Source organism: Convolutriloba macropyga, chromosome 4 (genome assembly GCF_964194025.1).
Source record: "Convolutriloba macropyga chromosome 4, txConMacr16.3, whole genome shotgun sequence".
Taxonomy (NCBI): Eukaryota; Metazoa; Xenacoelomorpha; order Acoela; family Convolutidae; genus Convolutriloba; species Convolutriloba macropyga.
In genome coordinates, this window is record NC_134471.1 from 60,297,202 (window position 1) to 60,315,897 (window position 18,696).

The 18,696-nt window shown below is 32.2% G+C and overlaps 1 protein-coding gene across 2 annotated transcripts in view; it reads right to left on the reverse strand.

Moving 5' to 3' along the window:
- Positions 1 to 3,895: 3,895 nt before the first annotated feature.
- LOC142338578 (neuronal acetylcholine receptor subunit alpha-10-like) overlaps positions 3,896 to 18,696 on the reverse strand; it is a 63,367-nt gene continuing 48,566 nt past the window's right edge. For both annotated transcript variants that reach the window (XM_075388381.1, XM_075388382.1), the window contains exons 7-9: positions 17,189 to 17,375; positions 7,911 to 8,184; positions 3,896 to 4,426 (exon numbers count right to left, since the gene is read on the reverse strand). In XM_075388381.1, coding sequence (XP_075244496.1) covers positions 3,982 to 4,426; positions 7,911 to 8,184; positions 17,189 to 17,375 — 906 coding nt within the window. In that variant the 3' untranslated portion in view covers positions 3,896 to 3,981. The remainder of the gene's footprint in view (positions 4,427 to 7,910; positions 8,185 to 17,188; positions 17,376 to 18,696) is intronic.

Here is an 18,696-nt window from a genome sequence, read left to right on the forward strand (position 1 = left end):
AGACGGGCTGTTCAGAACACTAATTTTGTCACCCGAAGTGATAAAATTCAAAGCTTCAAAGTGGCGCCGGATGGTGTCAACCGCTTCGGGTGCTAAAATCGAGGGCAAGTTCACTGGCCAATTTCTCTAAAACGGCCGAACAAAAATAAACGCCCTTAGTACAGTTTGTAGCACTGCTTGAGATACGCGTCATATTAAAAAATGAACCCAATCGGTACATTCTTCGAGGAGTAATAGCAATTATAAGGTACGGTACCAAATGACCAATAAAGCATGGTGACCTGACTTCAGAGCCAAATTTGACCATCTCAATTCCGTAAAATGCTATGGAAAATATATATGGGGATACTCCCCACTAACTGAGGATTCTAAAACACTAACATTTATTCCGCAAATCAGCTGTTTTGTTGTACCGAAATTTGGGTCATCCCGAATAGCCCAAAATTTCGACCTATTTCAACTTTGAACATTAATAACTTTTTGATTAGGCCGATTTGGGAAACCAATCAAACACTGCAAGCAAGAAGGGTTCAGTGTCAACAAAATGCGACCACTCCCGTTTGATTTGGTCCAGTACTTTAGAAGATATTAACAAAGTACTGTTCTGTACCCCATTTTTTGGGCTAAAATCGAAGCCCAAAATCTCCGGAACCGACGTAAAACAACGTGAAACAGCGTTCCCGGCGTATTTGTGGGTGTAATTCTGGTCCACTTCCACGTTTTAGGTCACGGCAAACCTTCATGGTGAGGTGGGAAAAAATTTCCCACCTCACCATGAAGGTTATGATGTTTTGTGTGTTTTGACATAAAACAACATCAACAAAAATTTGATGAAATCGTGAAAACAGAAAAATTGTTGAATTGATAAAAACTATTGATTCAAATAGCTTCATGGACCCGACACTAGCGTAAATAACACAATTTGCAAGTAACAACAACCCTCATTACAATAAAAACTACATAAATTTATAATAACGCTTAAAATCATATATTTTTTAAGTTTACACCCTAATTGTTATTTGCACAGGCCGACACAAAAAAAAGACCGCAAAAGGCTAGCAAGAACAGATCAATAGAAACAAAATGCTACCTCGTTTGTTGAATTTGATTCAGTACTTTAGGAGATATCGATGAAACAGTAAACTGTAACCTGACATTCGAAATCTGAAAAAAAAGAAAGTTTAAAGAGAAGCAATGCAAAATGGTCCTCAAAAACCTAAGAAAACCAGTTTTACGATTAAAATAGCTTCATGGACCCAACAGACGGTGAAATAACAGAATTTTCAAATACGAACATTGCTGATTACGAGATCGACTACATCATTTCAAAAAAACGTTTATTAAATTTTTTTTTTCAAATTTACACCTTAATAACTTTTCGGTCATTTTGATATAAAAAGTCAACAATGCAGGCAATAAAGAAGAGTTTAGCAGCAACAAAATGCTTCCTCTCAAGCTTAATAAGTTGAAGTGAATCAGGAGATATCGATGAAAGCGTAAAATAAAACCTCGATTTCAGACCTCAGGTCAGATATCAATTTCTTGTCTTTGGCCTTGAATAAATTTTTTACCAGAAAAGTTCAGGCTACAGCACAAAAGAAAGAAAAAGAGCAAGTCAATGTTAATCAAAAGCGACTAAAAATGATTAATTTGGAAAAGTACTTTAAAAATACTCCTGAAATACTACATCAGTTCACAAAACGCTAAAATTTTTAATTTTTCAAATTTGCAGCTTAATATTTTTTCTGATCAGGTTGAATGGAAAAATCAAATAGATGTGCAGGCAATAAGGGTTTAGGATCAACAAAAAAAAGCTCTCAAGCTCGGCTTGATATGGTAATTTGGGAGATATCGTGAAAAACGTAAACTAAAACCTCGATTTCAGGCTCTGAGAGACAGATATCTATTTTTTCACCTTTGTCATTGAATAACTTATTTACCAGAACTTAACAGGCAACTGCACAGATGCGAAAACAAGAGCTAATCAGTATCAAGAATATGTGACCAACCTCGATTCATTTGGTACGGTACTTTGAAAATATGGTACTATTGAGATATTCTTGAGATAGTGATTATTATCTCGTTTTTGGGCACAAGCGCAGCCCATTTTCTCCAGAAATGAGTCGGAGCAATGTAAATGAGCAGTTCTATCTTCGTTATCTCTGTTTTTTTGTCCAGGTTCTACAACGATTATTATATAAAGCAGCTTGTTCCGACATTTGTTTCCAGAACAAAAATTAGTGACCTGTCGGGAATATGTCACTAAAATTTCAAAGAAGGCGCAACCTACTTAAACCTACTTAAACCTACTTAAACTGCTAATTTTGTTACCCTTGCCCATTTGTCTATAATAAACTTTTGTTATTGACAAATTGAATGATTCAAACGGGCAGTGAACTATTCAAACGATCAACCAACTAATTTTCGACGTTAAAGTTTTTATGAAACTCTTGGATTAGGACCAAGAGAAAAGTCATTATGAAGCGAAGAAGTTTTGGATCCCAATCTTTTTTTACAGAAAGTTTAAATTTGAATGGGAGGGCAGTTCAACTATAGAATCAATCGAAAATGGATCGGAAAGTTGAGGAATATTACGGTTTACGATTTTCGGAAGGTACAAATTTCACCAAAGAAAACTTTATGTTATCACAACACCAAACGTATGATTGACTATTTTACAGGGACTACGTGCTTTGTCACTTTAACAGACGTATGGCAGTTGTGTTTTGTGGTACTTGCTACCTAATAAATGCTCAGAATTAATCGCATAACAGAAAAATTCCACGCTTCTATAGACTAAAGTCTGACTAAAATTTCTAAAATAACGTTACATACCAAAACGGTAAAAAATTGTTATGTTATTATTCTAGCGCCTCTGTCTATTCAAAGGTTGTTTACAAACCCAAGGCACCTGGTGCTGTTTTATTAAGAGTGTTCCAAAAATGCTTTTTTTTAAACAAGTTGTCAACACTAGAGATTTCACTTTCCACTGATCCTAGAGGAGATACAATAGAAGCCTCCATTGGTATAAGTTAATAAAAATGGCTCAACAGCCCTTATCAGCGCTTTACGACCATTTTTGCATATTGGTTTAAATTTTCTTTTATTTCTCGTAAAAAAAAGATTAGTAACTTGTAGCTAATAGCTCATTAGAATTTCAATGAAAGCGTAACCTAACTAAACTGTCAAAAACTGCTAGTTGTTTATCTTTGTGCCCATTTGTCTGGTTTAAACTTTTGATTTCAACAGAAAAAACTATTCAAACGATCATCGAACTATTCAAACGATCAATGAACTAGTTTTCGACGGTAAAATTTATACGAAACTTTCCGTTTTGACCCGAGATAAAAATCTTTATGAAGCAAAAATGTTTTAGATCCCTAATTTCTTCTGTAAAGAATGTTCAAAGTTTAGTCGGTGTGCCGTCCTGTTATAGGATGAGTTTAAAACGGATTGGAGGGTTGAGAAACGTTACGGTTTACGATTTTAGAAGGGTCCAATTTTTATCAGTGAAAACGTTATGTTATCGGAACACAAAACGTATGATTGACTATTTTGCAACTAACGGGTTTCCAGCTTAACTAATTAAAAAACTTACTATTCTCTTTCTTCCGGCTGAGATCATTGGAAAAGTTGACACTCCCCAGTTTCCTACCAAGATTACCGAAAAAAAAGGTTCCCGGGTTTCACACAAAGAAAACCGGACAAAAATTAATTCCCGGGTTTCCCACCAAGATTACCGAGAAATTATAGTATTCCCGGGTTTCCCGCCAAGATTACCGGGAAATTATAAGATTCCCGGGTTTCCCGCCAAGATTACCGAGAAATTATAAGATTCCCGGCTTTCCCGGCAGGGTTTCCGGGAATCGGATCACTGGGAGTAAATTCAGGAAGATTTTTTAATAAATTTTGAACTAAATTTGCTACTATCAAGTTTATCGATATTAAACATTCTAAATTTACACCAAATTATTGAGCCAGCTAAAACCACCGTTCCGATCTTGACAGATAGAATGGTGCAAAGTAGCCCATGTAACAGATATTAATAGCAGCGTATAGCACGGCTAAGCACCGATCGAATATCATTACCACACAAATCCATTTCAAATAGACTACGTGTGCGTTTAACTTGGATATTTTAACTTGTTGTTTCTGAATCATAACCGACTTTAAAACCACTTCAAAGTTCAAGGCCAAATTTGAGCAAACATCCGCGAATGTTGAATCTTTATGCAAAGTGTCTTCATCGTCTGAGAGCTGCAACTTGTTCACATAGCCAGAGTTTTGAAGCTGAGGGGAAAAGTTGGGGTGAGCGAATCCGTTCGAATGGGGTGAAACTGGTGATGATTTTGAGTTGCATTCGGTTATGGGTTTTTCGGGTAGTCGTGATTTGAAACATTGTTTGTATCTCGCCTTAAAATTCTCCCTAAAATTGAGAGGTTTTAATTGAAACTATTCAATATTTTTATTTCAATTTGAACTTTGACTATCATCTTGCAAGCAGTTCTTTGTTTAAAAAATGTCAAAATCGTGTGTCTTTTTTGCAGGAAAATTGTATGTTTGCACATAATGTTCCGACCCCACTCATCTACATCGTTCAACAAATCACTAAATGAATAAACAAATCTACCTTAGAGGGCCGATGAGACCTGTAATTAATGTGACTACCAGAAAAGATGGCGATAAAACTCAAATAATTACAAATATTAGTTAAGATAAAAACTCGTTATCCATTTTTAAAACAATTAATAATCAAATCAAAACGGCATCAGATAGAACTTATACTAAAATGAACCTGTATTTTTCTGGGAAAAATATGGGACTTTTCCCCAATGCGACTTGGTAACAAGTCGACAAGAAAACAGCAACAGATAAAGTTTAAAAAACATTGCTTTTTTGAAAAGAATAAATTTCAAACTGATTAAAATCATTATACATCATCTGAACTCACTCACTTCTAGAATAACTTGTACCCCCATAAAAAATTATTAAGACTTTTTTTAGGACATGTCATACGACTACAAAAAGAACGACAAAAAAAGTAAAAACAAAATTCAAAAATTGCATGAAAACGGTGTCCCAGCCAATTAAAAGTTAGACTTTTTACTGAGGACATTCAGAAAACTTATTCTGATTGAGTTTTTTTCAAGCTCCTCCCATTACTGTGATACTGCGAAAAGAAAACAACAACCTAAAAAAATGGGCAAAGAAACAAAATTAACGATTATTTTTCGAAATTTCGTAGCACCAAGAACAAAGGCCATTTGAGGAAAACAAAACCCTTTTGAAGAGCAACTTGTAGTTCTTTAGAAATAGATTCTGACTTGTCTATATAGATAACAAGACACAAATAAACAGTAACAAGATTGGCGAAGCCCAAAAAATCCTTGTTTTCATTCAAATGCTTTCGAAAGTCATTAAAAAAAATAAACGTTTTTCAACAGAAAGAATAGACAGTTTATCTTGCAATTCCTTAGGAAATTAATTGAGCTTGCCATTAGTGAGACTGGGTCATAGGACTATAAAATGGTAATAATTACAAGCAGAACTGAAAAAAACTCACAAACAATACAAAAACACAGTGTTGAAGCCATTAAACTTTGATATAATAATCGTGAGAAATTTAAATCTTCATTCTCATCTCCTTTGAAAATTATGATTTTTTGTAAAAGCACTACTTCAAATTGACAACATTAAAGCAAAACAAGAATTGAAAGGTATCTAAGACTCACAAATTTGTTCAAAACAATTCAAAACAATTTTCTTAAAATAAATTGTCTAAGAGCCAAAGACGTCAATCAAAACGTTAAACCAACATATAAATTAATGATTGGTCCAACAAAAAACTTAACAAGATCTCTCAATAATGAGACCAAGTTTCAAAAATGATACCAAATGGAAAAAACAAAAAAACCTGTCAAAAACTAGACGAAAAAGAAACGCTGAAGAATAATTTTACTTTTTTGATTAAAATTTATTTGAACACAAACTCACAGTGATGAAATCATTAAAATTGTAAATATTAACCGCTAGAGATTTAAATCTTCACTCTCGTCTCCTTTGGACATCATAATTTTCTTTGTAAAGAGACTACTTCAAAAAGACAAAAAAGAGTAAAACAAACCTTGAAAGGTGTCTAAGGCTCACAAACTACTTCTAAAACAAATTGTCTAAGCCCTAAAGACATCAGTCAAAACGCTTAACAAACAGAGAAATTAGAGTTTTGTGCAACAAAAAACATCATGAGATTTGTCAATAATGACACCAAGTACCGAAAATGATTCAAAAAAGTAAATTACAAAAATTTTTCGAAAACCAAACGAAATTGTAAAATACAAAAAATTGACAAAAACCAGACAAAAAAGAAAAATGAAGAATAATTTTTACTTTTTTGAAAAAAATTATTTGAATGTCAATAAAACCATTAGCTATATACCGATATCAGATATTGATTTCAATTTTATGTTTATAGTTGGCCATTGAGACCGTAAGTTAACTAATATATGGCATTTGACAACAAAACAAACAATCATTACAGGACAAAAAAAACTCTGCAAAATTTTGCAATAGAATGGTATCGCAGCCCTTAAAACCATAAGCCCGTAAAACCATAAAACAATAGATATGTTCAATTGCAGATTTTTAACACTTTTTTAGTTGGATTTTTCTATAATGTGACAGATTTACAAAGAGTTAAAAAGTAACAGCAAAAATGGGCAATCATGCACAAAAAAGACAAAAATTTGTATGAAAACTCGTAGTATCAAAACCAAGAAACCGTTATTTAAAAACACACCGCTACAAAGATTATATTGTATCTTATATGAAAGAAAGATTGGACAATATTTATTGAAAGTAAGCTAAAAGGACAGTAATACGATAACATATTGACAAGTTCAAAAAATCACAGAAGTTTCCTTAAAACAAAGCCTGAAAAACCGTTAGAATTTCTCTGTAAACAAACTATATCAACATTTGGCTTGTATATAGGAGTTCTCATTAATCGAGCCGTGAATTGAAAATTTTTTCTGTAATGAAGATTAAAACATTGAAAGCAAAAAAACTTTTGAAAAAGAGCAGAGGCCAAATAAAAAATTTCTATTGTAACAATACTTTATGCATCCTATCCTTGACTTAACCGCACGCCTAGAAAACCACCCAAATGTTCTAAATGTTTGCGAAAAACAACAATTGTTAAGTGAAATAACTGAAAAATAAAAAAAACAACGATGCAAGTTTTATCTTTAGTGAGTTAAATTTGCAAAAAACGGCAATTTTTTAATAAAAGAACACTTTTACAGGGGGCCGAAATTCATCTAGGTCTCCTTTAGAGTTTATGGAGAATTTGTCAGCGGTTTCTAGCTCTCTACTTCCGGCAAACTTAAACAAAATGGACCAAAATAGCATATTTTGTCCCATTTTTGTTGAAAAAACTGAATGTTGATATTTTTATCAAAAATTTTATTTGAACAGAACTCCAATCAAAGAATTCAGCAATGCACTTCCATCTCTAAAGGTAACAATAACACCCTAGCGTAAAAGATTTCAACAAACTTTGACTTATTATAGCAAAACTGAGAAAATTTTGAATTACTGAAAAAAAGTAAATAAAAACTGTCGAATATTCACAAAACAGTAAACCTCGATAACTCCCTGCAAAAAAGCGAATTTCGAAAAGATTCTTATGATTTCAATATTCTAGGATGCACGTGGTTTCTAATGATACCACTCACACATCTCTAGGATGAATATATCGATCGGCCAAAATTGACTGAAAAAAGAAACCCATTTGAGTATATAGTTCCTCCCTCCCAACTAAAGTGCGGATCAGTACAAAAATTCCAGAGCATATAAAAATCCTACAAATCCCCGTTTAATTAACTCCTAGAGATTTGGCAAAGTGTTTTTACCCCGAATCGCCGATGAGCCAATTGTTGTTACAAAACAACGTAAACTGTTCACTTCCTCGCTGAATTCGTTTCACATGTTGACCATTTGAAAACGTTCCACCATGCAGGAACTTTCCACTGACGTCAGTGTTGCGTAACTGCTCCAGAAATAACTTCTGATGGTTGAGACTGAGTGAAATGTTTTTGAACTTGTCATTTGTAGATTTGTTCAGGCACAACCATTTGCTTATTAGCACACATATGGACAAAAGTTTTTCGTTTGGAGGCGCTCCCACTAAAAAAACAGAACGCTAAATTTCCGCTGTAGTACATATACGGAATATATACAATAGACAGGTAGACTATTCAAATGAAAAGATCATTTAGACCAAAAAGAACTATAATTTAAACCGTCTCTGTAATCAGTAAAGAAATAATTTAAAAACCGAAGTCAGGCCTAAAAATTTAGTAACAGAAACTAAAATTGGTCTTAAATTCAATGCTCTTTTGCTCGACAAAATTGGCGCGGGTCTCTCAAACCCGTCTTGTGCACGTGACTTCTAACTTTTAGCCTAAAAAATTGAGTAGCATAAATTGTTCGATTTTAGTTCTACTGGCAGGGTGTTCTAGAGAAAAAAAGCTTTTCGAAAAAATATTTGTCTAAATAAAAAATTTCAAATTTTGAATAACAAAATTTGTCCGTTAAGTCATGATAAACCACTAAACTGTTTGCCAATTTCATTCATATAGACACTAAAAAGGTCTCTAAGGTAGCTCCGTTTCAATCAAACAAAAAGTTTTCTGTCATGTATAATTTGTTAATATTATTTATAACTACCTAAAAATATAAGCTCCTAAAATTCTTTATGGTTACTCAAAAATACGTCAAAAGCTCTTGGGCGATCTAGAGACGCAGCAGTTACATAACTGTAAAAGTAAACATTGTCTATGGAAAATTCTGTTGCATTTAGCAAGATATCTGTTGTTGGCAATCGTAAGAAGTTAAATCTGGAGAAGATTAATCAAGTAATGTTTTTCACAATCTTGTAAAAATGTTCGGTACTGCACTAGTTACGAAATATAAGGACCGATTTAGTAAATTTTTGTTCACTTTTTAATAAATTGACATTTTATTGGCATTTTTTGCAACTGTTTGACTAAAAATTGAGTTGATTTAAGTGTGTGCTTTAAGGTTTTGATCAAGCATATTTTGCTGGGAGTTAATACATCACCGATTAGGACACCAAATGCTGGGAATTATATTATCTTCATGTGGCTGCCTTGAAATTCTTCCAATTAAAGTCTGACTCTTATCATTATACTACGCCAGAATAGAGGCTAGAATAGATCCTAAAATTTTTGATCTTTTTTTCCACATAGGCCCTCTCATAGCAATCCCGCTCACATGCTTTTAGTGGAAAATATTGACCTGGCCACCACTTTTCCCAATACAATTCTATGTATTCTCTAACTAATCCTATTTCTGCAGTTTTCATATATTTTGAGTAACCGCATTTTCAAGCCGAGTTTTGTTTGTGGATTTTCATTAATTTTTAACAAAAACTAAATTTACTTTGTAAGTTTGCTGGTTTTATTTTATGGCTTAGTTTCAAACCATGTTTTGAGATTTCTCTCTGATTTGACTTCTATTGATCTTTGCCTGTTCAAAGCACTGGATTTCACATTATATTACCGGCTTAATTGCCAAAATGTTCCAAAATACAATACGCTTTAGGAGGAAATCGATTTGTTTAATGATTCAGAGTTGTAAAACCATTTGTAGGAAAACTAGTGAGCTGGGAATAACTTCAAGTGACACAAAAAGTTATCTTTACTCTAGACAAAATAGCAAGTCTAAAATTTATGTTAAACGGTGACAAGAGGGTGCCATTTACGACGTGAAATACGAACAACTTGAGCAACAATAAAAAAAACTCTAGCTATATTTGACCGTATAAAAAGCTACTGAAAACTCTGGTTGCAGTTTTGCAAATTATGGATACATTTTTTATAATAAAAACCGACAATGTCCAAAAGTAGTATTAAAAGTTCATGCGGCCATTAACTAAGCGCAGACCCTCAATTTTACAATTTGTATTTATGGCTAACGACCTTGTTTTTTGTAATTTATTGCCGAATTTGTAACCCTAAAATAAATAATTTTCTCAATACATGGATCATTAATGAGCTTTAACACCCTAATTTTTCCCAAATTTATGGACCGAAAACTAACACAGTTCTGCTCGCCAAAACTCAGCAAATTTCTCGATTTGCCGTTGAAGATAAAAAATAAGTTTTTCAATCGAATGTTCAGCTTCCCCTTAAAGGCATTTTTTGCGAGGGTATATCACATGAAATAAAACTAACCTAAGTATATTTTGCATGATTCCTTTAAGATTTTTGCAAGATTACATATTATGCATGCAACAGCCTTGCAAGATTCATGCAAAATAAACGACATTCTTGCAATATCATTACAAGAAAACCGTCTAAATTTTGAAAGAGGTTCAAAAGACAGCTGTCTGGTTCAACTGCGACGTAGTTTACACCTGAGCCTAATCCGTGTTTATTGTTCCGACCCTCTTGAGGGGGGAGGAACTATATACTCAACTGGGTTTTTTTTTTGTTCCGTGAATTTTCGCCGCTCGATATATTCATCGTAGAGAGTTGAGAATGGTATCATTAGAAAGCTCGTCCAGCGTAGAATATGGAATTAAAAAGATTTTTTTAATTTTCGTTTTCTACAGGGAGTTATCGAGGCTTAAACTTCTGAGAAAAGAAGAGTGAATTCACGTTGTTTTTATTCACATTTTCCGGAATTTTTGTCTAAATTTTCGTCAATTTTGCTAAAATTTGTTATAATTTTTAAGAATAGTGTCGTTGATTTTATTTTTGAAGACGAACAAGCATTGTTGATTGTTTTGATTTAATTTTTTGGTCAAAAAATCTGGATAAACATTTCAAAATTTAGCCTTTTTCATCAATAACAGCACGAAATAAGCTACTTTAGTCCATTTTGATTGAATTTGCCTACAGTACACCCACAAACAACACTCATACAATCTTTGTAGACTCAGAGGGGGTCTATTTCTACTTCAGAGTCCGCAGAGAGTGCCTTGTAGTTAAAACTTTGCCGTTTTTTGCTAACTTTACTCGTTGATTATCAAAAATGCAAAATTTATTTTGAGTTTCAACTCAGAAATTATCTATATCTACAACATTCGGAAAATCAATTGTTCTTAACGGACAATAAGTATTAACAGGGGTAGTTTTGGGCCATTCTTGGACTGTTACAATCCAAAAAAATCGGGTTGTAATCAGTCGGTCTTTTTTTTAAAAAAAAAGACTTTTTTTTTAATAATAAAGAACAGAACATATCAAATCAAAGCTCAGGAGTGATAGGTCCAACCAATTCGCTTGCTAAACAGCTCCAGGCTAATGCATTTAGTTTTTTAATTGAAAGTTTATGGTCGTTTCTTTTTTAAAAATAATTGACTTTTCAATAAATAATGGCTTAATCAACTTTTCCTCTATTTTTTTCTTAATTTGTTCAACTTCCAGCTTAGTGTCAGCATAAAAAGACTGCTTCTTCTTTATACTGTGTTAACATTTATTCTCGGTTGCAGTTTTAAGCCTGAAATTATTGTTTTCTGGCTTTGATACTACAAGATTTTAGATTTTTGTTTGTTTTGATATTTGCCAGTTTTTCACGTTTTCTAATTTTGTCACATTATCACATTATTGACAGTTCTCATGTCACCTTATTGGCATTCAAATTAAATCACAATTGAACATATTAAAATCCTGAAAGATATAAATCATCGTTTTAATGGCCTCGACGCCTCTTTCTTGAAGAAATCAATTGATTTTTTTAATTTTGTCTTAACTGTCATTTATACTTTGTCGTTTCGGTCGTATGAAATTTCCTGTATAGTGATAGCTTTCATTGGCTTTTCATGGAAGAATAGAAAAACCGATATTCTGATATTAGCAGATAGCTGATGGCTTTGATGACTTTCAAACCCATCGTTTTCCAAAATTAATAAAAAAAAACTTTTTTAACTTCGCAATTTTGTTCTTTTTATGTTTCTTTTTGTTACCTAATCTCGTTAGTTGATTACAGGTCAAATATGACATTATGGGTGTCAAGGGAATAAAAAGGATTGGTGTCCCAAAATCTTTTTTCTAAAGAGTTTGTTATGACCTTACTGGCTTCGACACCGCTTTTTCACAAAAAAAAAGTAAATTAATTTGATTTTTGACATATTTGACGTTCTTTTTGTAGATGCAAGAAATAATCTGGATAATTACAGGTCTCGAGGGTTTCCTTTTCATGAATAAACGACGATATTTAAATAGCTCTTTTTGTAATTAATGCCTTTCATGACATTGAATGTAATTTTGTTTCGAAAAAAAAATTAAAAGTATTACATACTTTAGCACTTCGTTTTTTTGTCTACTTGTTACCTAGTCTTACTAATGAATGGCCACGTACTACATTATAGCTGTTTGAAGAAGGCGAAATCAAATATATTTTGAGTGCCAAAATTTGGCTTGACGGTTTTGACAGCGTTTTCTGGCAAGTTTCAATTGAAATTTAGTTTGTTCTTTGTTGTTCTTTTTAGCCGCTCTAAAAAATGAATAAGGTCAGGTCCTAATGCCCTTCTATAGAAGCAGTGGTAATCGCAACTTTGTGGTAATATTAATTTATTCCTAATGGTATTTATTACTTTGAAGTTAATTGTTTCAAAAAAATAAGTTAATTTTTTTTACTTTACTGTTTTTGTTCTTTTTTGTATAATTGTTACCAATCCTTTTTATGGACTGGTCGCATATGTTTTCTGGTGATTTATAAGTTACTTTTGTTTAGTTTCAGGTTTATCTGACGGTATGTTGACTTTGTTATTAAATTTAGTTTTTAAGAGGGACATAATTTTTTTGATGTAATTAATGTTTGTTGTTGTTGTTGTTTGATTTTGCTGTTCGTTTTGACTCGCTTTCTTAATATTGACATATTACAGCAATCTAATGCATCAAATTTTACTCCACTGAGTTATTTGTTTTGGAGGTTATCTTATCGTTCATACAGAATTTTTTGAAAAAGACTTGGGCTTTTTTGGGATTCGCAAAAAATAATTTTTGGGCTTTTCTATCTGTTCCTCATTTGGTAGACAATTATGCCAAAATTGTGGATGGGCGGGGTCGGAACCTTATGTGCCATTGCACATTACCGAGCCGCCTTGTTTGACTAGAGACTCATATAGATCTTATATAGGTAAGCAAGTGAAGCATTAATGATTTCAATTTAATCAGTTATTTGTCGAGAAGACATAGGTTAGAAATTGTTGTTTTTAAAAAAGAGCTCCCACTGACTCAATATGAGCTCAACACCCAATTCATTTCTCGAACCACAACTGCTAGTTTATAGAGCTTTATAGAACGACAATTGACCTTTTCAAGAACTGGAGTTGTTAACATCATAATTGCCACTTGATCAGTTGGAAAACTCTTCCAAATTGTTGTTTAATAAATTACAAAGAGAAAAACCAGTTATAAATGAAGGAGAAAGGTGATAAAAAACTTTGTATAATTTTTGTGACCTTACAACCAATTTTTAATTATGGCGCTAAAACTTTGAGAACTGAAAAAAGAAAAATGAAACAAAAAACTGAAAAAGAAAAACCGAATAAATTACAAATCCATTGATAAAGAATCTTAGACAAAATCATTGAAAAAACCATGTTTAAATCAATTAACAAATAACCTTTTTCCGAAAATTTGGTCAATGTTTTTTTTAATTAAAAATAAAATCAACAAAATAAACCAATTTCTCCCTGCAATAACGCCACTTTGTCATTTTTTAGCCAAAAATTAATTGCGCAATATCATTGACTGAAAAACTTTCATTATTTTTATCGACAAAAATGCCGAAACATGCGTCTAGCTAAAAAAGATTTCAAATTTACTAAAAGTGAACAATTTTTAAAGACGTTAGAAATATATAACAAACTAACGTCTGATAATCAAATTTAAGTCATGTGATTTTAAATTTAAAAAATTGGCGGATATAAAATTTCATTTAGAAAGCATTGGTAGGATAACAGAACCAAATCATAAAGTAGAGAAATCTAAATTGTAGAATCAACGAAAATCGAGTCAATAGAAATCGAAAAACGAAATCTCAATTATGATGATAAGGGAAAAAATACTGAAATGAAGTTTAAACTGCTCATTAAGAGCTTGACAATTACTTGTTTAGAAGCAAATGGTCATAGAAAATTTAAAAAATTTTATGACAAATTAACGCTCATTAAAATTTCTTAAAAAAATATTTTCAATGTTTTCAAACTCACTATTATATTCAAAAAATCAGGCTTACTTTTGTTTAACATTTGTCTCTCTGTTATTAGTTTTAGAGAAAAGAAGCCATGCAACTTTCTTATTTCTACTTAAGAAAAATTGAGTCGTTTGTAGCAGGGTACGATCTGAAGTCATTTGTGTAATGAAAGCTTATGTTATAGGATCCGGCTTTACAATAGTTTATCAATCAAAGAGTTTTTCCCGTCAAGCTCCTCTATATTCGATTAATGTAGTCAATTTTTCATTGTTTAATTTAATTAGAATTTCAATTTTTCATAAGCTAAATTTTTGACGCAGTTTTCCTTTACGCATTCGATCCAAAAACTATTTTAACTTTCAGAATTTTCTGCATTGTTAGTTGTAGTGGAAAAAAAGATTTAAAATCTTGCAGTTTACATTTGTAGCACGCCCAATTTCATGTCTTTTAAAATGTAACAAGTTATTATAACTGCCCAACCTTGATCTCTGTACGGAAAAGAAAGTGCTGAAACGCGCAGAGCTATAATCAAATGTTAGATCGCTCAAAACGCATTTTAAGAAACCAAACTTATAACGAATTGACACTCAGTTATATCTGAAAAACTATATTTTTTCATCGGATCTTTATCATTGACTCAGCAATTTCTATATAAAATCATCGTATTCAAGGCAATTCATATTTAATGTTTCTTTTTCATATTTCCACTCTTTCTGAATCTAAGCAATGCAATTTTCTTTTTCCGTTCGGAAACTTTATATAGATTCTTTAATTGGTTCTAGCGGTGTATAATATGCAGAAGTTAGTGTAAAAAAGTTTTTTATGAGATCATGCAATACAATAGTTTATCATATCAAACATTACAAAATTGCAAGGCGCAGTTATATCGTGAAAGAATATTTATAATCCATCTGTGAAAATCTACTTTAATTGGCCATTTTAGCTTTATTTTCAATGATTAAAGTTTTGAAAACTATGCTGCACCATTTTGTGGGGAAACATTTTCTCGCAGTTGAGCAAAAAAAATAATTTTTATATTCTTAAGTATTCTATAATGTTGTTTTTCGTAGAATTCAATCGATGCAATCTTCTTTTTTAATTGGTCCAATTCCAGATGCCATCATGATTCTTTTGATTCTTGCCCTATTTTTGTCCGCCCGACTTGATTTTGTCTGCCGGGCCTGATGTATGGAAAAAGAGGCTTTAACACAAGCGGAGCTCAATTCTAAACTTAAATTGAACGGTTTTGAAAATATAAATGCCTTCTAAAGCGAATGTTGGCATTCTAAATACAAATTTTGTTTGGTGCAATCCCTAGTACAAAAAAGTTTTACAGCTCACAGTAATGTTATAGAAATCTAAAACTTCTCTGTATCTTGATCGTTTTTCATGAACGCTATGAAACAACTAAAACGCTTTCATTTTTACTTGTATCATAAAATAATTTTTATATTGATAAAGTTTAACCTTTTTGTGCGAGAACTTCGACACATATAACAGACCAATGTCTGAAAATTGACTGTCCGACAAATTTGTTGGGAGTGCTTTTAACAAAAAGTTGTATCAAGCTATAAAAATTCGCATTTCGAAAACACTGGTAGCTTAATGGATTCAGCGCAGTGAGTACGGTAGACTCAATTATAAAATCAACAAAGAAAGAAAGAATAAAATTCAAAATATGAAACACCAATAATGCCTTATAAGAACAAATTGACTGAAACAAATCTTAAACTATAATAAATTACTTTACAATTAATTGTTTATCATTACATGAAACCACCCAACACCTTAGCAAAATCTCAATAAATGATTAGGGGAAACTATAACAAAGTGATGCTCATGTTATTTTGGAAAATTGTATATTTTTTAATAAAGCTTTATCATTGACTCATCTTTTTCTGCGTAATAAAACTATTGTATTCAAGTAAATTCAATTGAACTTCCATGTCATATCCCCAACTCTCTGTTATATTGAAGTCAAATTTGCTTCATTCGTTATTCTGTTGCAAAAACTTTGAAGAAATTTTTAAATTCCTTCTAGCAGGATATAATCTAGTGATGGTGTAATCAAAGTTTATACCATAACATCTTACAAAACAAACATTTATAAGGCAAAAAATTTAAAAATTGCAAGGCGAACGAATGTCTAGCAAGAACTTGCAAAATAGTTTCTATCAAGCTCGATTCTATTTGGTTAATTTATTTAAACTTTCCGTTTCAATGGTTAATGTTTTGACCTAGCATTTTCTTAGGCAAAATTTTTTTTAAAATTTGAGCAAAAAAAACGGTTTTTTAAATCATATTTAGCTTTGCGCCTTTATTAGTTTTTTATAGAAGTCAAACCAAACAATGTTCTTGTTTCTATTTGTAGAACTTATTCCTTTTTCTGGGTGTTTTGAAGTGCAACCTATCTGTTCAACTGTCAGACTTTTTTCTCTGCATAGAAAAAGGCGTTACCAGATGCAGATCTCTAATCAAATTTTGTCACTGAACAGCTCTGAAACTGTAGATTCTTTTGAAGGGAAATTCTAGCAGTCCAAATGCGATTCTTTGCCAGTCCAGTGCGGTGCAATCACTAATGAATGAATACCTTTATGCAGGTCAATGTAGCGTACGAAAAACAAATTTATGAAAGTTTGTTTTCTCCGCGTTGAAATTACTGACGCTCAAATAGAATTTCGACATACATACAGAAGTATTTTATAACTTCAGTAATTGCTATGTATATTAGTTCGAGACCAACTAAGCGGGGTCTTCAAAAAAATGACCAACATTTCTATAAAAATAAATTGAACCACTCATTTTTTTAAAATAAAGTCTGAAGACTTGTAAATGCAATGGACGCCTCCACCTCCGGTTGCATGAGGTATAGATCTCTGTTGAGGTTAATGGTAGTAACATGTAAAAGGCTAGGAGAGAAATTCGCAGATCACATAACATACAAGCCCAGCTTTTAACTTACATTTATTGCCCATGGACTTGACGTGAACAACGGGCAGGGACAGAATTAGAGTGAGGGTAGTTGCAATCATACACACCAGAGTGTATGTACTCAACACTGGCGTCTGCAGACTGTTCGCTGGCACATAGTCCCGGATCACCATCATGTTCACTGACAAGGCCAGCAGAATGGTGATCCCCAGGGAAACCTATGGCAATGAATCAAACCATCAATGGTGTTCCCCAAGGTTTACTATGGAATAAATTGAATTAAGTTAAATTGGTCTGACTTACAATACTGACTCTGATTGAAAACGACAGGCGGTGATGTTTGGAATTGAAATTTATGCAAGACCACAAAAACAAATCGAAAAAAGATTCGCGTGAAAACCTCTTGATATGATCTAACTGAAAACGTAAGCAATTTACATAAGTCTATTACGTAACCAATTTCCACATTCCGAAAACATTCCACATCTGAACTAAAAGCCCTCTCAAAATAATTTAATTAATGATCACTATATATTAATTACAAATACTAAATAAAGGCTTCGCCGCTCATCGTAAACTGTATTTCTAAATGAGACTACTAGTAATGTACCTGTGAAACATGAGGTGGTTTCTGTTTTGCTCTTCATATCCTTGGACATTTCAAGCTGGCATGTCAAATGACAAAATTTTGTCTCCTTTTCAGTGTGCAAAAGATGAAGGTTGCGTTTATTTGCAGCTAAAAACAACGAAGTTAGAAAAAAGCTCCAATTTAAAAGTCTAACTTCAGGGTCATAAAGCATCGATTAGATGACTTGACTATATCTCTCTATGGAAAAAAAATAAATTGTGTACGAAAAGCTTGCTAAAAATTCTGGCTGCGGACTTCTATTGTCACATTTTCTGAAAATTTTTAAAAACTAATTGGCACTTTTCGTTATAAAGAACTATGAGTATAAGACAATTGAAAAAAATCATTGATAGCCCTGTTTCACTCTATCATTTGAACATTAGTGAAAACATGTATAAAAATTTTTAATAACTAATTGGCACTTTTCGATATAAAGAACTATGAGTATAAGACAATTGAAAAATATCATTGATAGCCCTGTTTCACTCTATCATTTGAACACTAGTGAAAATATTTATGAAAACTTTAATTACTAATTGGCCCTTTTCGTTATAAAGAACTATGAGTATAAGATAATTGAAAAATATCATTGATAGCCCTGTTTCACTCTATCAGTTGAACATTAGTAAAAATATGAATGAAAATTTTTAATAACTACTTGGCACTTTTCGTTATAAAGAACTATGAGTATAAGATAATTGAAAAATATCATTGATAGCCCTGTTTCACTCTATCAGTTGAACATTAGTAAAAATATGAATGAAAATTTTTAATAACTACTTGGCACTTTTCGTTATAAAGAACTATGAGTATAAGACAATTGAAAAACATCATTGATAGCCCTGTTTCACTCTATCATTTGAATTGAACATTAGTGAAAATATGTATGAAAATTTTAAATAGCTACCCGG